Genomic DNA, 17000 nt, shown 5'->3' with positions numbered 1-17000 from the left:
CTGGTGGCTTGGTCAGCTCCACACCGGCCCTCTGAGGATCAGCGTTAAATGATCTCCTTGAAAAGGAGTCTCTGGAGAAACACTTTGTCTTGATGTCAAAATAGTCTGACCACATCACAGGACATCTGGACAGTCGCCGGGCCCTCAAAGGAGACCAGCGAGCAGCCTCTGGGGAGAGGTGGACAGGCCAGGGGCCAGGAGGGGACGCACCTCTCGCTGCTGACCCGCCGTCACACTCGGGTTTTCTACCCACGTGCATGACCTCATGGAAGCCAGAGCGTTTCTCGGTGTCGGAGCCTCTGGCTGCGGCCTCCTGCCCTGAGGGACTCAGAGTCACAGGAGACAAGGGGGACGCCGAGGATCCGGCCCGCACCTGCCGCCCACTCGCTTGGGGCCTCGGTTTCCTCAGACGTTGCAGGGAACCCCGCTGCCTGGCTCTCTTGGGAGGATCACATGGGCCCTGAGATGGTGAGGGGCCCTGGGGACATGGCTCACCGACTCCCCCCCGTCCCATCTTTCCAAGGAAGCTCAAGCCTTGGGGTGTGGGAGGAGTGGGCACTGTGTGAGCTCTGGGTCCACAGGACAGCCCAGCAGGTGCACACGGGACCCTGCAGAGTCCCCAGGGCCCCGTCCGTGGGTGTCGTGGAAGGTGCAGTAAGAACCCGAGGTGCCTGGAAGGACGGATTTTCAAACTCAGTGGTTGAGGCTTCACTTTGAGTCAACACCACATCCCCCTCCCCGGATCGTGGCCACGGCGGGGGCCCAAGTCAGGGGCTGGCATCCCTTTGCTGCCCAAAGTTAAACGGAGGAGGTGAAGATTCTTTTTCTGCCTGCACAACTGACACGTTTCTCCTACGATCCCCAAAGCAACACTGACACTCAGAGGACAGGCCACAGGGCAGTGATGGAGGGATCTGAGAAGAAGGTGGGCCCTACCCTCTGCTTTCTCTGAAACGCGCTGCAGGAGCCGCAGCACCGCGTTCTATTCCCAGGATCCCCCAGAAGAGCTGTGCAGCCTCAGGGAACCAGCTGAGCCTCTCTGGGCCGCCACGTTCTCACTCTGGAAACGGAGATGACAGCACGTCCCATCAGGCTGTGGTGAGGATCACACGCGCTGCGGCCACGGATGTGATGAAGGATGCGCTGATGTATGAAGCCCGTCTCTGTTTAATGATCTCCACTCTTATTAACTAGCTCTGATGCCTCTTCCACTGTTGCTATCATCTGAAATTCACACCCCATAACCCATGCAGACGCTTGACGTGCTTCCGCAGTTGGGGGTCCTCTGGTCCGTCCTACGGACGGTGACTCTGTGGCGCTCAAGAAGCGCTCTCTTTGGAACGTGGTGACCTTTCAGAGGGACCACACTGGCGCCTCCCTGGCTGCCGCCCCTAAGATCCAGGGAAGGAGGGAGGGGCGATGTGAGGGGCAGCCATAAGGAGCATTGCTGTGAAATATTAACCCAGGGGCGCGGATGCCTCGACAGAGAAGGGGCGGAGAGATGACAGCACTGGGAGACAAGTGGCCCGGCCTCCAGTAGGGGTCGCCGTGCCACATCCGGATGCCTCGTTCTGGGCACGCGGCGGCTGGTACTCCTGCACCCTGGGGCTGTTGAGCTGTCGGCTCCTTCTGGGCAGTGAGCTGTGGACAGAATTGACCCATGCCTCTCTCGGCTAAGTATTGATTTCCCGGGTGACATCTACCCAGGTCGTCTCCTCTCTCACAGCATCCAGCAGTGGCTCCAGGCAGCAACTTCTCCATCACCCTGGGCTCCTGAGGGACCGTCCCGAGCACAGCCCCTCCCACTGCCACCGGCCCGCTGAGGACACGCAGTGTGATCAGGAGATAAGTGCTACTGTTTCCACCCCATGTGAGCTGGAGGCTGCTTGTCATAGCAGCATAACCTAGCCTGCCCTGACTGATGCACGTCCCAGGGTCTCGGCACTGTGTCACCTCCCTGGGACACCAGCGCAACTTCAGAGAAAGGCGGAGTCCAGAATGAGCTCTGATGACGTTTTCACCCTCAGATGAGTGGGCGCTCACAAAAGAAATGAAGCCGTAACAGAGGAAGATAAAGCAAGCTGTATTCCTTCGCTTCTGAGTTTATGAGTATTTCTTTCCCTTCTGAGTTTGTGGTCAGAGAGTCGCGTCTGCTGTTTGTGGTCAGAGATTCATGTCTACTGCACCGACGTGTAAAGGCTCAACTGTTTTCTCACTCACCTGCTCTCCCCGTTCCCACATGGACCCCTTGAGGACAGAGATTACACTACCCTCACCTTTCAAGTTCAAGCATAGGACCTGACGTACAGCTAAACTGCAGGTATGTTGTTAAATCTGACACCTCCAATCCCAACTCAGCCAAAAACACAGTCCTTGAGTTTCAAAACATGATACCGTTTGAAGGTCAGGGTAAGAGCACGGTGAAAATCTCCAGGGAAGTGGCCTCTCTCTGGGGGACCCTCCCTGCAGGGTGACCCCCCCCCCGGGCCCTGGGTCAGCCTCCAGCTCCCTCTTAATTCATAACTGCAGGTAGAGAGAGGCCAGCCGCCTGCAGACTGTCTGTACTTAGGCCCACAGCCAAGTCGAACCCAATGAGAAGGAAGGACGCAGTTCAGAGCCGTGAGGAAATCAGTTAAGGGGACGCTCACGTGGAGACAGAGCCCTGCTGGAACCCAGCCCGGCGCTCCATGTGCAGGGAGCGTCTGACAGAGGCTGCACACTCAGACACCCACAGGGGAGGCGCTGGTATCAGAAACCATACAGTCGCAGCCAATGCTGTCAAGTAGGAACGGAAGCTCAGGGTTCCCAGATCACCTCACCCTTCAAAAGAACTCTATAATTTTATGCAAAATCTCTCCATTTTTAAGTGTTGGCAAATCATTCATTTTTTTCCTCCAATGCTGTGCAGACCAAAGAAGAGATCCTTCAGGGCTGGATTGGATTATGACCCACACCTCCATCTTGAACCAACATACCCGACTCCTGTCACAGCAGAGACCAACTCCACACTTTTCATTCATTTCAACTGTCCCTGCTGTGGCTACGGGGTGTGTGCGTGTGTGCGCGCACATATCTCTAAGCTATTTGACCGTTCCTGTAAAGAAACCAGCCGTTACAGGTGGCTGGTCACTTGTCCTGTAAACCTTTTACTCAATGAAGTCAGAAGCCGGAGGCAGGAGCGACCCTCCTCTGTCAAGGAGTCACGGCAGAACGGAAGGAGAAGGTCATGCCTGAGTTGGGCTCACCAGGAAGGAACCGGAGAGGAGAGGACATTCCTACTGCTGCGAGGAGCCCAGCCAGAGCGCAGGCGTCCAGGTGTGGAGACGCGCGGCAGGACGGCCAGTCTGCCCACAGGCGGGACGCAGGGCATCACTGGTCCCGCAGGGCGTCACCGGCAAGCACCGGGAGTTCCCTGCGAGGCCACACCAGTTGGGAGGCGGCTGCTGTGTCTCCTCTCTCCACATGGGCCCCGGTGAGCCTCTCCAGGCCCGCGGGAAAGCCAGGAGGGGCACATAACTTACCTCCACTACGTCCCCCCAATGAACTACGCTAGGAGCTCAAAGCACAAAGTAAAATGTTTGTATGTTCCCTGCGCCATGAGGACCATGAAAATTAAATCTATCGCAAGAAAACTAGAAAGGAGTAGCAGGTCCCTTATGCTGCATTAATGCTTTATGGCAGATGCAAGAATGCCAGGCGTCAATTACTCGGTCGGGAAGCAGGGTCTCCTGTGCCCTGGGGCTCCTCACGATGGGCAAGAAGGAAGTTAAACAAAGTCAAGCCACTGGGGAGGTGACTCCCAGATTGAAGGACCACCATAACTCGTGCAAGTTAGCTTTAAAACAACACAACCACTTAGGGTCTCTATACATTTTCTTAAGGGCATGCAGCAAATTAAGAAAAATTTATTCAAGAAAACCTACTAAGTCTGGGTAAACCTGACACGCTGGGACACCTGGGCTACAACCTGCTCCGCTCCAGGCAGCTGTGGCCAACAAGACAGGCTCCCTCCCCCGGGACCCAGTCGAGAGCCACAATATCTCCCTGGGGCAGGCTGCCTGCACTTCTCATTCTCCCCAGCACCGCGGGGCAGAAACTCTATTCCAGGCAAGAGCGACCGAGAGATCAGAATTCCTTTCCTCCCTCCAACCACAAGCCATAGTGTACAGGGTCCATCCCAGGCGTGGCTGGCTGAGAATACAGGGCCCTGACTGCCCTCGCCCCAGGGCACCCATACACTGAGACTAGAGGCCACCTCCGTGCCTGATGCCCTGCATTAAAGCCGGGGCGTCAATCCGAGAGAAGCAGGCCACTGTCCCCGCACCGGCTCCAGAGCAGTGCCTCTGGGATTCTTCCCAGGGAGGAGGGAAGCCGACCATTAGAACAGAGAAATCCTAAGCACTCCCCACGGAAACTGCCTTTTCTGAAAAACAGTGAGGGGAAGTCCAACCCGAAGAGCACCTGGCCTCCCAGAGGCGTTTCACATGAAGATGAAATCACAACCCACCTCTGCCCCAGCTGCCCCATCCCATCCCCACCTACCCCATCCTATCCCGTAGTAGTAGCGGTGTTTGCTGTCCTCTGATCCAAAGACCTTGATCACCATGCTGTAGAGATGCAGCCCTTCCACCAGCATCCACGCAAAGACGCTCAGGAAGAGGTAGTGCAGGAGCACGGCCAGCACCTGGCACGGGGCCTAGGAGCAAAGCAACGGCAGGGAGGGTAAGCTCTCTCGGGTGTGAGCAGTGGGTGGGTGCTGTTGTCCCAACCCCCCCTGCACCCATTTTCTGGGGAGCGCCTTCTAAACACGTGGCCTCACTTCCTTCCTGGGGAGTCGCGTCTTGCCTTTCCCAGCTGAGTGAGTCGAGTGGGGCACGTGACTCGGGCAGTAGCCAATCACTGCACCACACCCCCTCCCAGGTACAGTGATTGGTTCATGAGAGGGCAGGGACTCGGTCCGGCCAATCAGCGTAAACATTCCCATCCCTGCAGCAGGATTGGCTCAGGGGTGGGCACGTGACCGGCCAGGTTGCCGGGCGTGGGTTCTGGGGTGGGCGGAGGCGCCGGTGAACAGGTTTCCCTCCTTCCTTTGGACGCAAGGACCCAAGGACAGGAGCCCGGAGCTGTGGAAGCCACCCCGGCCCGGAGGCGAGGCCTGCAGAGTGGAGGGCGTGAGGGGAAGGGAGTTGAGGGGCAGAGAGAGAGCAGCGTGTGACGTGGCTGAAACCTCTCGACTCAGGAATTTTCAGTTCTCCGTTTCAAGGTGTTGGTTACCTACCTGGAGCCGAAAGGCCTGAGCGACACGGCCGCTTCACTGGGCTTTACTCTCAGCAGGTGTAATGGACAGAGGTGCACAAACTACCTGTAATGTCTGTTCCCTCTGGCTGCTCGGGGAACGATACCCAGAAGGCCCCCCTGCCTTGTGTGTGACGAGCAGGCAGGGGCAGGGCCTGCTCAGCACTGCGCGCTCCTCTCCCCTGTCCAGGGCGGCAGAGGTCTGCTGGTCCCCCTTTTTGCTCCTAGTGTCTTGGCCACAACTCCAAGCTCAGCCATGTGGGCTCAGATTCCCCCGGAGCCTCAATCAGAGATCCCCCCACCCACACTCTCTGTGAGTCCCCCGCCACCCATCCCTAAGCGCAGATACAAGGGCCAGGGAACCAGGAGACTGGGGGAGAAAACAAACATGAAAACCGAGAACAACCATCTCTATAGGGGCTCCGCGTCCTGTCCTCCCCAGGCCCCCTGATCAGTGGATTCTCAGGAAAAACCAAAAAGGAACAAGTTACTGAAATGCCGCGCTTCTGGTCGTTAGGCTCTGTTAAAGTTAGATACAAATATGGGACACGTCTGTTATTTCTGTAGTCCCAGCACCGGTGGCCCTGCGTCTTCTAGGACCAGCTGCCCCTTTCATGTGGGGAGCGGCCCCTCCCCACACAGAGACTGGCCACCACAGTCACCTGTCCTGTCTGCCACAGAGGTGATCCAATGGATGGATCACTGAGAGCCCTGCCTGGGATTTTAGACACACAGGAGATTCCCCCGGTCCCTGGGGTCGCCATCTGCATGATAGGCGCCTGGACCGCTTCCCCTCCTGCTGCCATCACACAGGTGGGGCTCACTCCTCACGGTGTGGCTTGGACAGGCAGCCTCAGCGTAACCTGAAAACCTGATGGAAACAGGAATTCCAGCTGAACCCAAATCTGTATTTTAAGGAAACCCCGTGTGATGATCCACAGTGGAGCTTGAAAAGCATCCAGTAGGAGAGAATGAGGCTGGTGCAGAGGCCTCATCTGTCCACGGCACAGCCAGGAACTTCTTAGATGCTTCGCTGAACCCCCAAACCTGTGAGCAGAGGAGGGCAGCAGCCCCAGGACGGGCAGGTGGGCTGAGGACCCTGCTGGGCAGGGAGGACAAGACGCCCTGCTGACCCTCACTTCATGGGATAAAGAGTTCATCTTCCATTAGCCAATCGTGATCGCGCCCCAGGACCACTGACTTACACTGCTTGGTTCCCCTTCCTTCCTGGTGTAGCGCGAGCACATCTCTGCTTCTTCTTCCCTTCAACCAGGTTTACAACCCACGTCACCCAAGCCTGGGTCAATCTGGTCTCAGCATTTCACTTTCTGTGAGATCTAAGACTTCCTAGGCCCCCGGAGAACCCCCAGCCTGATACAAAGGGCAGAGAAAAGGTGGGTCTGGGTCTTCACAGACCCTTTGCAGAGAGCGCCGGCCCTTGGCAGGCAGAGGGGGTGCGGCTGTGTGTATGGTCAGAGCAGCGATAGAGGGCGGTGTCGGCAGCAAGACCGCACGAGGTCAGCACCCGGTCAGTGCTCACCAGGCCACCCTGGGTGAGTGGCTGTAACTCCCTCGTGCCTCAGCCTGGCATCTCTAGCAGGCGGGTTACCACGGCATCACCTCGTGGGCTTGTGACGAGGATTGACGGAGTGGATCTATGTAAGCCCTCAGCACGGCGCCCGGCACGCAGTAAGGGCCGTGAGTGTGGGCATTACCGAGACTGATGCTGAGCGGGGAAGCCACTCGTACCTGTCATCTTCCCTGTCTCTCCCAGAGGAAACAGAGCCTAGCTGTCCGGTGGTCTGAATTCTGAACTGAAGCCAGCAGGAGAAGGTACCACCCCTGGCGACGTTCGGGGGAGGAGGGGATGGGAGGGAGGCCGGCTGTGGACCCAGCAGGACCAAGGGGGCCACTCACCGTGCCCGGCTCGAAGTGGAAGCTGATGAGCAACACGACCTGGGCCACCAGGATGGCACAGGACAGGTTGGCATGGATGTGGTAGCGCTGGTTCCGGATGGTGCTGACCGAGCTGGGGGCAGAGAGGCAGGGGTGAGGCCACCAGGGAGGGCCTGATAAGCCCAGATGCTGCCACTCCCGGCTGTGAACCCTCGATGGCTCCCTGTTACCCTTGGAAACGACGCAGCTCCTTCCACAGGCCCTGCAGGGCCTGATCCTTGCCTGACTCAGCTCGTCCCTTCCCCTGCTCACAGACCCCCTTTTCCTGGAGGCTCTCCAAGACCCCCAGCCCGCTCCCGCCTCGGGGCCTTTGCACCAGCCGTTCCTTTGCAGTGAAGTCCCTTCCCAGGTCTCCCGTTAGAGAGAACTTCCCGAGCCTGAAGGAGCCCCGCTCCCCTCTGAACTGCTCTCAGGGCTCGGACGGCTGTGAAGACGTGTCTCCAGCCTGTGCGTCCTCACTCGCTGTCTGCCCCCCACCCCCGCAGCCAGGTGTGTTTTTATCTGTCTCGGGCGCAGCTGCGTCCTCAGAGCTGACTACGCGTGGGTGGGGCTGGCCTGCTGAGCAAATAGCTGGGGAACGAGGAACGTCCTGAGCGTAGGCTGGGGTCCCTCCAAACCCGCGCCGGTCTCCTCTCACCTGGCTCGGATCCCTCCAGAAGCTCCTGTGTCCAGGGTGTACCCCTGCCCCCACCCCCCAGGGCGCCCGGGTCCCGGGTGGGCAGCAGCAGGGATGGGGGAGCCGGGGAAGCTGACAGCCTCAGCCCCTGGCCAACCAAACCTGGGAACCCCGAGGAGGAACCCCAGGAGTGGAGGAAGAGGGGCAGATAAACTCCCGCGCGTCCCCGGAGAGCGGGCCCATCCAGCTGTGGGGAGAACGCCCTCCTCTGAGGCCCAGCAGCTCGGAGGGGAGTGTGCGAGCAGCGCTCAGTCAGCTGTCCGCCCAGACTCACGGCTCTCATCTTAGTTTTCTGTCCCAGTTCAGAAAGGGCCACGGATGGACTGAGCTGCCGGCCTCCACTGGGGGGGCTGCAGGGTGCCCTCAATCTCTGACCAGACGTGGCTTCAGCCGGCAGGGAGCCCTGTTCCCACCCCGGGGCCTCCTGCAGCCCAGCCCCACGAAGCTGGCTGTTTTGATATCATTTGGGGGGGTCCTCAGTTCTGGCTGTCCCCTGGCCAGAGGACAGAAAGCCTTGTGGGCTGGGGACCTTTCCAGAGCCTTCCAGGCTAGCTGAAGGCGGGTGCCCTCCAATTCCACGGCACCTCCTCTCCCCTCTCTCTTTCCCAGCGCCCAGAGCCCCCTCCCTGCGCCCCAGATTTCAAAACAAAAGGTAATCGAGGACCAGCCGTCCAGCTGTCACACACCGTGTGCAGACTCTACATAGGGGCCGGCATTTGCCGCCTCCCGAGTACAAGTGCCAGAAGGGAAATCGAAGTGGGCAGGGGTGGCACTGACATTTGCACAAAGCTGCCCAACCTCTTGGGAGACCCGGGGGACAGCAGAAGGTGACTCACGATAGCACGGCGAAGGTGACGAGCGTGATGGTCAGGCAGAGCACGGACAGCGAGCAGCCGATGTAGCTGACGGACGAGAGCGCCACCTGGTGTCCGCGCGTGAGCTGTGCGGGAAGCAGAGCGGAGGCAGTCAGCCGCCGCGGGGTCCGGGCCCTAGAGGGGGACTGGCCCTGTGGTTAATGTGGCCCGAGCCTGGTCGCGGGGCTTCAGGCTGGAAGGGGTCCCAGGGCTAATGCAAAGCTGAGCACGAGGCAGCCACTAGACCGTCCGGGCTTGGTGGTGACCGCCAGTGCCTGCCTCTCCCCCTGACGCCCTGGTGTTGCCACCCAGAGGGCCAGTCCTTTGGTGGTGGCCCTTGGTTCTGCGCGTTTCAGACGCTCCAAATGGCTCCACCCATCACTCATATCCTTCCAGCCCCTGCGCTGCTACCGCATCACCTCCCTTCCCCCACTGCTCCCCGCGCAGGCCGCCCGCCCGCCCCGAGCCTCTGCGCCCCGCATGCAGGGTTCTCTTAAGAGCCTGACCCACAGGCCCCGGTGCAAGTCCCAGCTGACGACCTAGGAGTGAATTTTCATATGTGAAGTGCTCAGCGCAATGTAAGGGTTCTGCTGGTATCCCTGATGCCCAGTAGAGCATAAACATACGCGGTAAGTCCAGTGGATGCAAAGCCACAAAGGACGGTGACAGAAACCACAGCTCACCTAGCAGCACAACCCAGGACTCCAGGAGCTGTGGCCTCTGAGGTCACGTACATCTGACCCTGGGATCCAAGAGACCCCGGGCTCCCTAAGCCACACGCCTAGGAGCGCAGCTTCCCTCAGGGGTCGCTGCCGGTTCCTGCTCCCCCGCAGCATCGAAGACCCAGCCTGGAGCTCGCTCTGCACTGGCGCCGGCGCCAGACCTCAGGGTCCCTGCAGCCTTGGCCAGGACGCCGGGGACCTCGGCCTCCAGTAAACTGCCTTCTTCCCTGTTCCCCGGGACTTAACTGGGAACAAAAGGAGGCAACTCTGAGGTTCGGAAAAGGGCTGTCGTCCAGGACGCGGGGCCCAGGAGGCCCCACCAGGAAACGTAAGTGGGTCACAGGGAACAATCTGGGAGCCAACCGGTCGGTTTCCGAGAACTGATAACGTAATGAGGGGTCAAGAAACACTTTCAGTCCCTGGCTGAATCCCTGGCAGGGGAGGTGGAAGCCTGGACCCAGCAGCCCTGGACAGGGGGGCGGGAGGGCCCTCATGGGTAACCCCTGTCTGTGCAGGAAAACAAGCTTCCTAGACAGGAGGGGCCACCAGTGCGTTCCTGCAGCAGGCTTATCGGCAACATCCCAAGATCTGGACCCTAAAGTTCTCCATCTGCAGATAGAAAGGCCGAGCGGTGTTCTGAGCCATCACATGTCTGAGGAAGGCAAATGGAAATATACTCCTAGACCCGCTTCCCTGCACTGTATTGCTTCACACTAATTCCTGAGCGATGCTGTCACTGCTCTTCTGTGAAATGATGTTTCTGGTTTTAGATAAGTTTCGGGAAAGCTGCACTCTCTATCTGCCTTTAAAGACTTCTGGTGAATACAAGCAACGTAAGGCTTCTGAGACTCCTTCAGGTAAATATATAGATAGAGACAGCTACGTCAACCTTGGCGTTTCTCAAACTCTTTGGGGGAGGGGAAGACAGTACCTCTTCGGCAGTGCCGTTACTTCAAGCGATACTTTTCAGAAACGCAGAACTAAAGCCAGGTGAGGAATCACTAACATTACACCAACTATGCCACCTTTCTCTGCTGTCTCATGAGACAGCTGAGAAGTCCTGTCCCACCATCGCAACGATCTCTGCCTAGAGGTGTAGGGAAGTATCAGTTACCAGAGTTTACGGGCATCACAGACCATCAACCGTTCTTAGAAACCACGGTCCACCTCCGCAGCACTCACCTAATTGAAATTAACTTAAATAATCAGTGGAAACGAGAGCAGATGAAGGACAGCAACACGTCACTATCCAGGAGCTAGCCTGGTCCCGTGACACCTTCACCCCATTGCCACTGGGACGTCCCGGTCCTAGTCTGGCCCTGAGCCCAAGTTCTCCGCATGAGTCCTCGCACCCCGAAGTCTCAGCTCTACCCGTCCCTGTTCATCGCTGTGCTGCCCAAACATCTCACAGCCCCCCAGTGGTATGCGTCCCACTCTGATACTACTGTCCCACTTCACGGCAGAGTCTTCTTACTCCCAGAGAGATGGTGAGCTCTTTAAGGACAGAGATCATGTTCCTGAAACTTCCACCGTCTCATCAACCACGGCTCTGAGAACAGCAGGGTACTACTGAGAATGATGGTTTTCCACAGGTATTTGCTGAAGGTTTTAGGGTAGAAACAGCCCTCAAGTCTACTCCCCTGACTCCCCCACTGATTCACCATAAAAGATGAATTTAATCGACACCACTGTTCGCATACCTCTTAGAGAGATAATAAAGTTTACCTCCTCCACTCACAGAGCTGTAGGGAGCTTCCAGTAGGCTCACGTGAGAGTTCACTGCACAATGTAGAAGCTTCCAGGCGTGAGGGCTGTACCTGGCCAGCCACACTAGCTGAAATCTTTCCCTGTTTTCTGCACACACACTCGGCCTAGAGCTTCTGATAAATGGGAGTCCAGCCCTAGCCTCAGACCCACACCTACTCACCCCTGTACCATATGCCTTCCAACCCCAGCATCAGTCAACTCCACCACCAACCAACCCTGTTATCAACCAGTTCAACCATCAACCAACCCTATTATCAACCAGTTCAACCATCAACCAACCCTATTATCAACCAGTTCAACCATCAACCAACCCTATTATCAACCAATTCAACCATCAACCAACCCTATTATCAACCAGTTCAACCATCAACCAACCCTATTATCAACCAATTCAACCATCAACCAGCCCTATTATCAACCAGTTCAACCATCAACCCATCTCACCATCAACCAACCCCACCAATCAACCAACTCTTCATCACAACTTTCACCAAACCCAACCAAAGCCAGCCTCAAGCCAGGCACGACAGGGAACACGTAAAAAGTGAGATATGGCCCCCGCTTGCTAACGTCCTGGCCAGCCCATCTTGCAATGGTTACACAGAACATAAGGCGAGGAGACCGGAAGGTCGCATTTTCCGTGGCACCTGAATTATAAAGTGAGGCCATAAGGTAAAAATGACAGGGGATCAAAAGGACCCTTGAGAACCCTAAGACCCCCCATAATCTGGGGCACCCACAGTCCGTGCAGGAACCTCATATATCCTTCTTCTGTGCGGTGGTCTGAATAGCACTGAGGCAGACCAAAGGAGGGACCAGGAGAAACTTGCCTGCAGACGTCGGGGTCTTCAGACCTTCCTGGTTTCAAACAGCTGTCAAATCCGCAGAGCAGAATGGTGTGTGTGTTGCTGGGGGACAATCGGAGAGACCCTGGCTGCCTGAAGGGTTTGCTTCCCTCTCGTTTTACATAAGAGCTTTATAACTTTAACACACGTTCAGCCCATTGGGTTGTCAGTGTATTAAGTGAACTCGCATCCTGTGTTAAACGCGGCTCCACTGTAACCTGCAAACAGCCTGTGCCTTGTGAAGTTGGACGGGAGGGGGTGTGGGCTTCACACAGGCCCCGACACACGGCAGGAAGTGCACAGAGAGGACAGGAGAGGGTCTCCTGGGCTGGAAGCAGCACGCTCTCTAAGTGGTGAGGTCCACGGAGACAAGAGTTGACGGTCCTGCTCGTGTCGGGGTCCCCGGCATCTAACAGAGGACTGGCAAACTCCAGATGCTCTAGAGATGAACCAAAGATCGGAATGCCTGTCTGGGGTAGTGGAGCATCACAGAGGAGAGGATGGTTAAGAGGGAAGAACGGAGCCGCCTTTATTGGGCACCTGCTGCATGCAGGCGCTGAACCCGCAGAGCAGCCTGTGGGCATCCTGGTATCACGATGAGGAAACGTGACTGCCCAACACCGCACAGCCGGCAAGACAGTGCTGACCCCAGCAGGCCTGGGCCCCCATCTGCATCAAGCATGTATTAAGCGCCCACTGTGTGCCAAGCCTGGGGCTTGCACTGCGGGGAAAGCAGGTCATGTGCAAAGGCATAAACGGATAAACACAAGAGGGAAGAAATAAGGATGCCAGTTCTGAGACTGACCAGGCTGTGATGGACACAGAGGCCGGGGTGGAGGTGATCGGTGGGGGACGGGGAGGGGGGCCCAGACCTGAGAGTCATCCTGGGTCCCCCCTCTCCCCTCAGAGCCCACGCTCACCCAGCCCTGTCGGTCCCTCAGCTGACAGGTAGCCACACATCCCTCTTTCTCCCGAGTTTCCAGAGCCTCTGCCTTAACCTCCTCTACCCCCCGGACCCCCCAGTGCTCCCCACTTCAGCCAGTCGCCACTCAGCACACATGGCTCCCAGCTGACCCGCCTCCTCGGCACCCCTGCACCTAGAATGAAATCCACATCGTTCCCAGGGTCTCCAAGGCCCCCGAGGGATCAGCCCCGCCTGCACCTCTGCCTCCACCACCTCAGTCACTCCGTCAGGAGGGTCCACGCCTCTGGAAAGATTCAGCAGAGGGGACTGAACATAAAAAGTAGGTGTAAAAATGTGGGAAACCCTGAAAAAGGAGATGATGGTGAGGGTCCCCAGAGAACAGCCACAGCAAGAGCCTCTGCCCTTGTAGGGTGGGAGGGACAATGGGAAGGGGTGATGTGAGCGGAGCTGGGGCCACTGGCAGAGCTGGAAACACAGCAGGCCTGTCCCATGAGGTGAGGTCGGCGGCGGAGGGGGCACGGCAGCAGCAGGGTCCACGGAGGTGACACAGGCAGCGACAGGAGCATGTGAGCGAGAGCAGAGGTGCAGCACTTCGTGCCTGGCTCTCATTGGCTGGGCTCGGCAGGAAAGCAGTTGTCAGGGGAACCTGCAGCCGAGCAGAGTGAAGGACAAGTGGGGACACATCTGAGCGCGCAGCCCACTCGCTGGATCAGCCGGATGCGGATGCTCTCAGCCCCCGCTGCCCCGGGACCCTGTGTTCCATTTCCTCTGCTTCTGCCACCCAACCCCAGCTCTTCACCAGGCCGGCTCCGTCCTGCCTCTGGTCTCCGCTCCTGCTGGGATCCAGGTGGAGCTGCCCTCCCCCCCGGGGCGGCTGAGCCACAGCGCCTTCCTTCAGCCCTGGACAGGAGGGGCGTGCAGCCCCTGGGCAGCCGGGGGTGTGGTGACAGTCCCTGGGCTTAACAAGCTGCAGGTTCTGCCGGCCACACCCGCTGCGCTGAGTCCAGACTGCAGGTGAATCTCACATTCCAGTGGTGGAAATAAGCCCACAGCCCCAAGGACAGGCAGAGATGAGCTTCTGTCCAAAGTTCATCTGTACCAGACCGTCGGCGCCTGGTCTGGTACCCACAGCCCTGCAGCGGTGCATCGGGTGGGATCTCTCCCCACGGGATGCATGAGGACTTGGCTCCCATGTCTTTCATCGGGTGGGATCTCTCCCCGTGGGATGCATGAGGACTTGGCTCCTATGTCTTTCATCGGGTGGGATCTCTCCCCGTGGGATGCATGAGGACTTGGCTCCTATGTCTTTTGAAAGATGTCAGTGACTTGCCTTCCTCAGGCTAGTTACCTCATCAAAGGAGTCAGCGGGGGCGAGGACGGAGCCCCTTCACCCCTTGTTACCCAGACCAGGCTCCTGGGGATGCCTCCCCACCTCCCCTCAGCCACACAGCTTGTGTACCGGTCTGGGGCCGGCTAGGAAAACAGTAACCGCTTTAGCCTCTCAAAGATTTGGAAATTTAATTCAGAGCAGTGTTCACGAAGGGGAGAGGGGAACAGAGATGCCACAGGGATGATGGCGCGACCCAGGCATTAATTAATCACAGCAGGAAGCCACCTGCTCTGGCCCATGGTCACCTGGGGAAGCCAGGGCCACGGGCTGCAGGAGCGCCCAGCGGGGGGCTGCCGAGACAAGGCCAGGAAAGCCGCCTGAGGCTCGCGAGAGAGGGTGGGCACGGGGCCTCACCGCCTTCCCCTCCATCTCCTACCAGAGCCCCAAGGGGCAGGGACCTGGGAAGCCAGCCAGCAGCCGTCAGCCCTGAGAGGCAGAGCCCAGCGGGGGAGGGGTGCGTCTGAGAGCAAAGGCCCGGGACCTGGACAGGACTGGGGTCCTGGGGAACGGATCTCTCCTGCGTCCAGCCCTGGGCAGCCCAGCCCCCAAGACACTAACTGGAAGCTGTGTGACCTCCAGCTTCACACACGGGGGTGGGCGGCGGTAACTCAACACTGAGACTGCAAAGCGCGTACAGCCTCTGTTGGGGGAGACACCAGTCACCCCAACGCTCTCTGCACGGAGGCGGGGCTGGAGCAGACCCCTCCCCATAAACGGTGGCTTCGAGCGTCTGTGAAAAGTTAAAGCCTCGCGCGGCTTGACCCAGCACGTCCCCTGTCACAGTGGAGGGAAGGGCGTCTGCACACAGATACTTATTGTCTGCAGCAGCCAGACTGTCGCCACCTGACGTCGATCCGCAGAGAAATCACGGGGTGGGCGGGGCGAGGTGCGCAGCGGTAAAATGAATGCGGTAGGTCCGCGGAGTCAGAGACGGGACGGTCACCAGCACACACCGATAGGTCTTTCAAAAGCGCACCACAGTCTTCACCGCACGCAGCCCTGTGCCGAAGGAAGAGCGGGTGACACGGAGACTGCCTGCGGTGACACAGCCGCCGCCGCTCCGGGCGGGGCCCTGGGAGACCCGGGGTGGGGGGGGCCGGCGTGCTCAACCCCGCCTTCTGTGTCGTGGCACTTTTCCCACGTGCTGTGGCATCTTCACAGCAAACACACCCCAAGGAACTGACCCTGGCTTCACCTCAGGCCGGCAAGGAGCCCTTGGGCTCCCGTGGGGCTTCCCACCCCCTGACACAGGTGGCGGCAGCTTATCAAAGATGGTTCCCCTTTGCCCTTTTCCACCACCATGCGGAGATCCATAACGCTTAGGACAAACAATGTGGAATCTACCCGATCTGGGTCATAACACACTTCAATCCCCAACTCAGTCCTCCAGCCCGGAGCTGACCACCCCGAAGCACTGGGGAGCCCTTGGCCCCCCTGCCTCGCCTCTCTCTCTCTCTCCTGTCTCCCCTGCTCTGGGGGGCTGCACATCAGTCTTTGGATCCTCGGGATGGAGACACCCCAGCTCCACCCTGGCTCATTCCCGGCATCCTCGCTCCTGGCCACCATGCTCACACCCCAACCCCACGGAGGGAGCTCTCGAGCCTGAGGGCAGCCCTGAGACAGGACCCCTCGGGGACCCCGCTGTCAGCTTCCCCTGCAGCTCAAGCCCCATCACAGCTCCAGAGCAGATGCTCCTCAGAAGATTCTAGGAGAAATGAAGCAGTGGCTGCTTTTCCCCTGAAGTAGCAGCCTGGGTCTCGGGGGAGGACCCTGGGGGATAATGAAACTTGCCAGCGGGGGGCGGCGGGGAGTCCTGACCCCACAGAGAGGCACCGTTCCCAGGACAGCAGGGCCGAGCCCATGGCCAAGCTGATATCCCCACCGCACCAGGCTGCTGTCTCCTGCACCCTAATGTCTGCTCCTACCTCCTCAGCCTGTTTCCACCAGTCCCAGGTGGTCGCATGCCTGCGTGCCTGGGGCTCTAAGGGGGAGACAGGGGATGGCAGGCAGTGGCCCAGCCCCAGAGCTCAGCCAACATGCCCACCCCAGAGAGGCAGCAAGGCAAGGACTCAGGGAAAGGGCCCTAGGAAGCCCTGGAGGGAGACAGGAGGGAGAGAGATGGGAGGGGCAGGGGAGGGGGAGAGAGGAGAGAGAGAGAGATGGGAGGGGCAGGGGAGGGGGAGGCAGGAGGGAGAGAGATGGGAGGGGCAGGGGAGGTAGGAGGGGGGAAGGGAGGCACTCTCTGCACCTCTCCAGTGCCCCACTCAGCACCGTCCCAGGCTCTCCGGAGAGGCTGGTGAGATTCACTCCGTGGACATGGATGGCGGGTGGGAAGAGGAAGTTCCTGGTCCGAACACAGCCTAGAAGGGCTTGGCTGGTGAATCAGCAGAAGGGAGAGAGCGGGGGTGCAAGGCAGAGCCCAGAGGACCGTCCAGGACCCAGCGGGAGCCTGTCTGCTACCCTTTCCTACATAACTGCAGGGACCAGGGAACAGGAGTGATGCGGGGGCCTTTCTGGGTCTGCAAGAGGAAGGTATTCAGGACCGGCCCCTCCGTGTGCAGATGCACAGG

At 58.8% G+C, this 17000-nt stretch overlaps 1 protein-coding gene across 2 annotated transcripts in view; it reads right to left on the bottom strand.

The window, feature by feature from the left end:
* ADGRD1 (adhesion G protein-coupled receptor D1) overlaps positions 1-17000 on the bottom strand; it is a 161306-nt gene that overhangs the window by 22599 nt on the left and 121707 nt on the right. For both annotated transcript variants that reach the window (XR_009566367.1, XM_030859944.2), the window contains exons 17-19: positions 8764-8867; positions 7213-7324; positions 4543-4696 (exon numbers count right to left, since the gene is read on the bottom strand). Coding sequence is in view for 1 of the 2 variants with exons in the window: in XM_030859944.2 (XP_030715804.2) it covers positions 4543-4696; positions 7213-7324; positions 8764-8867 (370 nt within the window). In the remaining variant the exon portion in view is untranslated. The remainder of the gene's footprint in view (positions 1-4542; positions 4697-7212; positions 7325-8763; positions 8868-17000) is intronic.

This window comes from Globicephala melas, chromosome 13 (genome assembly GCF_963455315.2).
Source record: "Globicephala melas chromosome 13, mGloMel1.2, whole genome shotgun sequence".
Taxonomy (NCBI): Eukaryota; Metazoa; Chordata; class Mammalia; order Artiodactyla; family Delphinidae; genus Globicephala; species Globicephala melas.
The sequence above is the reverse complement of the archived record's forward strand: the minus strand, read 5'-3'. Positions and strand labels throughout refer to the sequence as shown.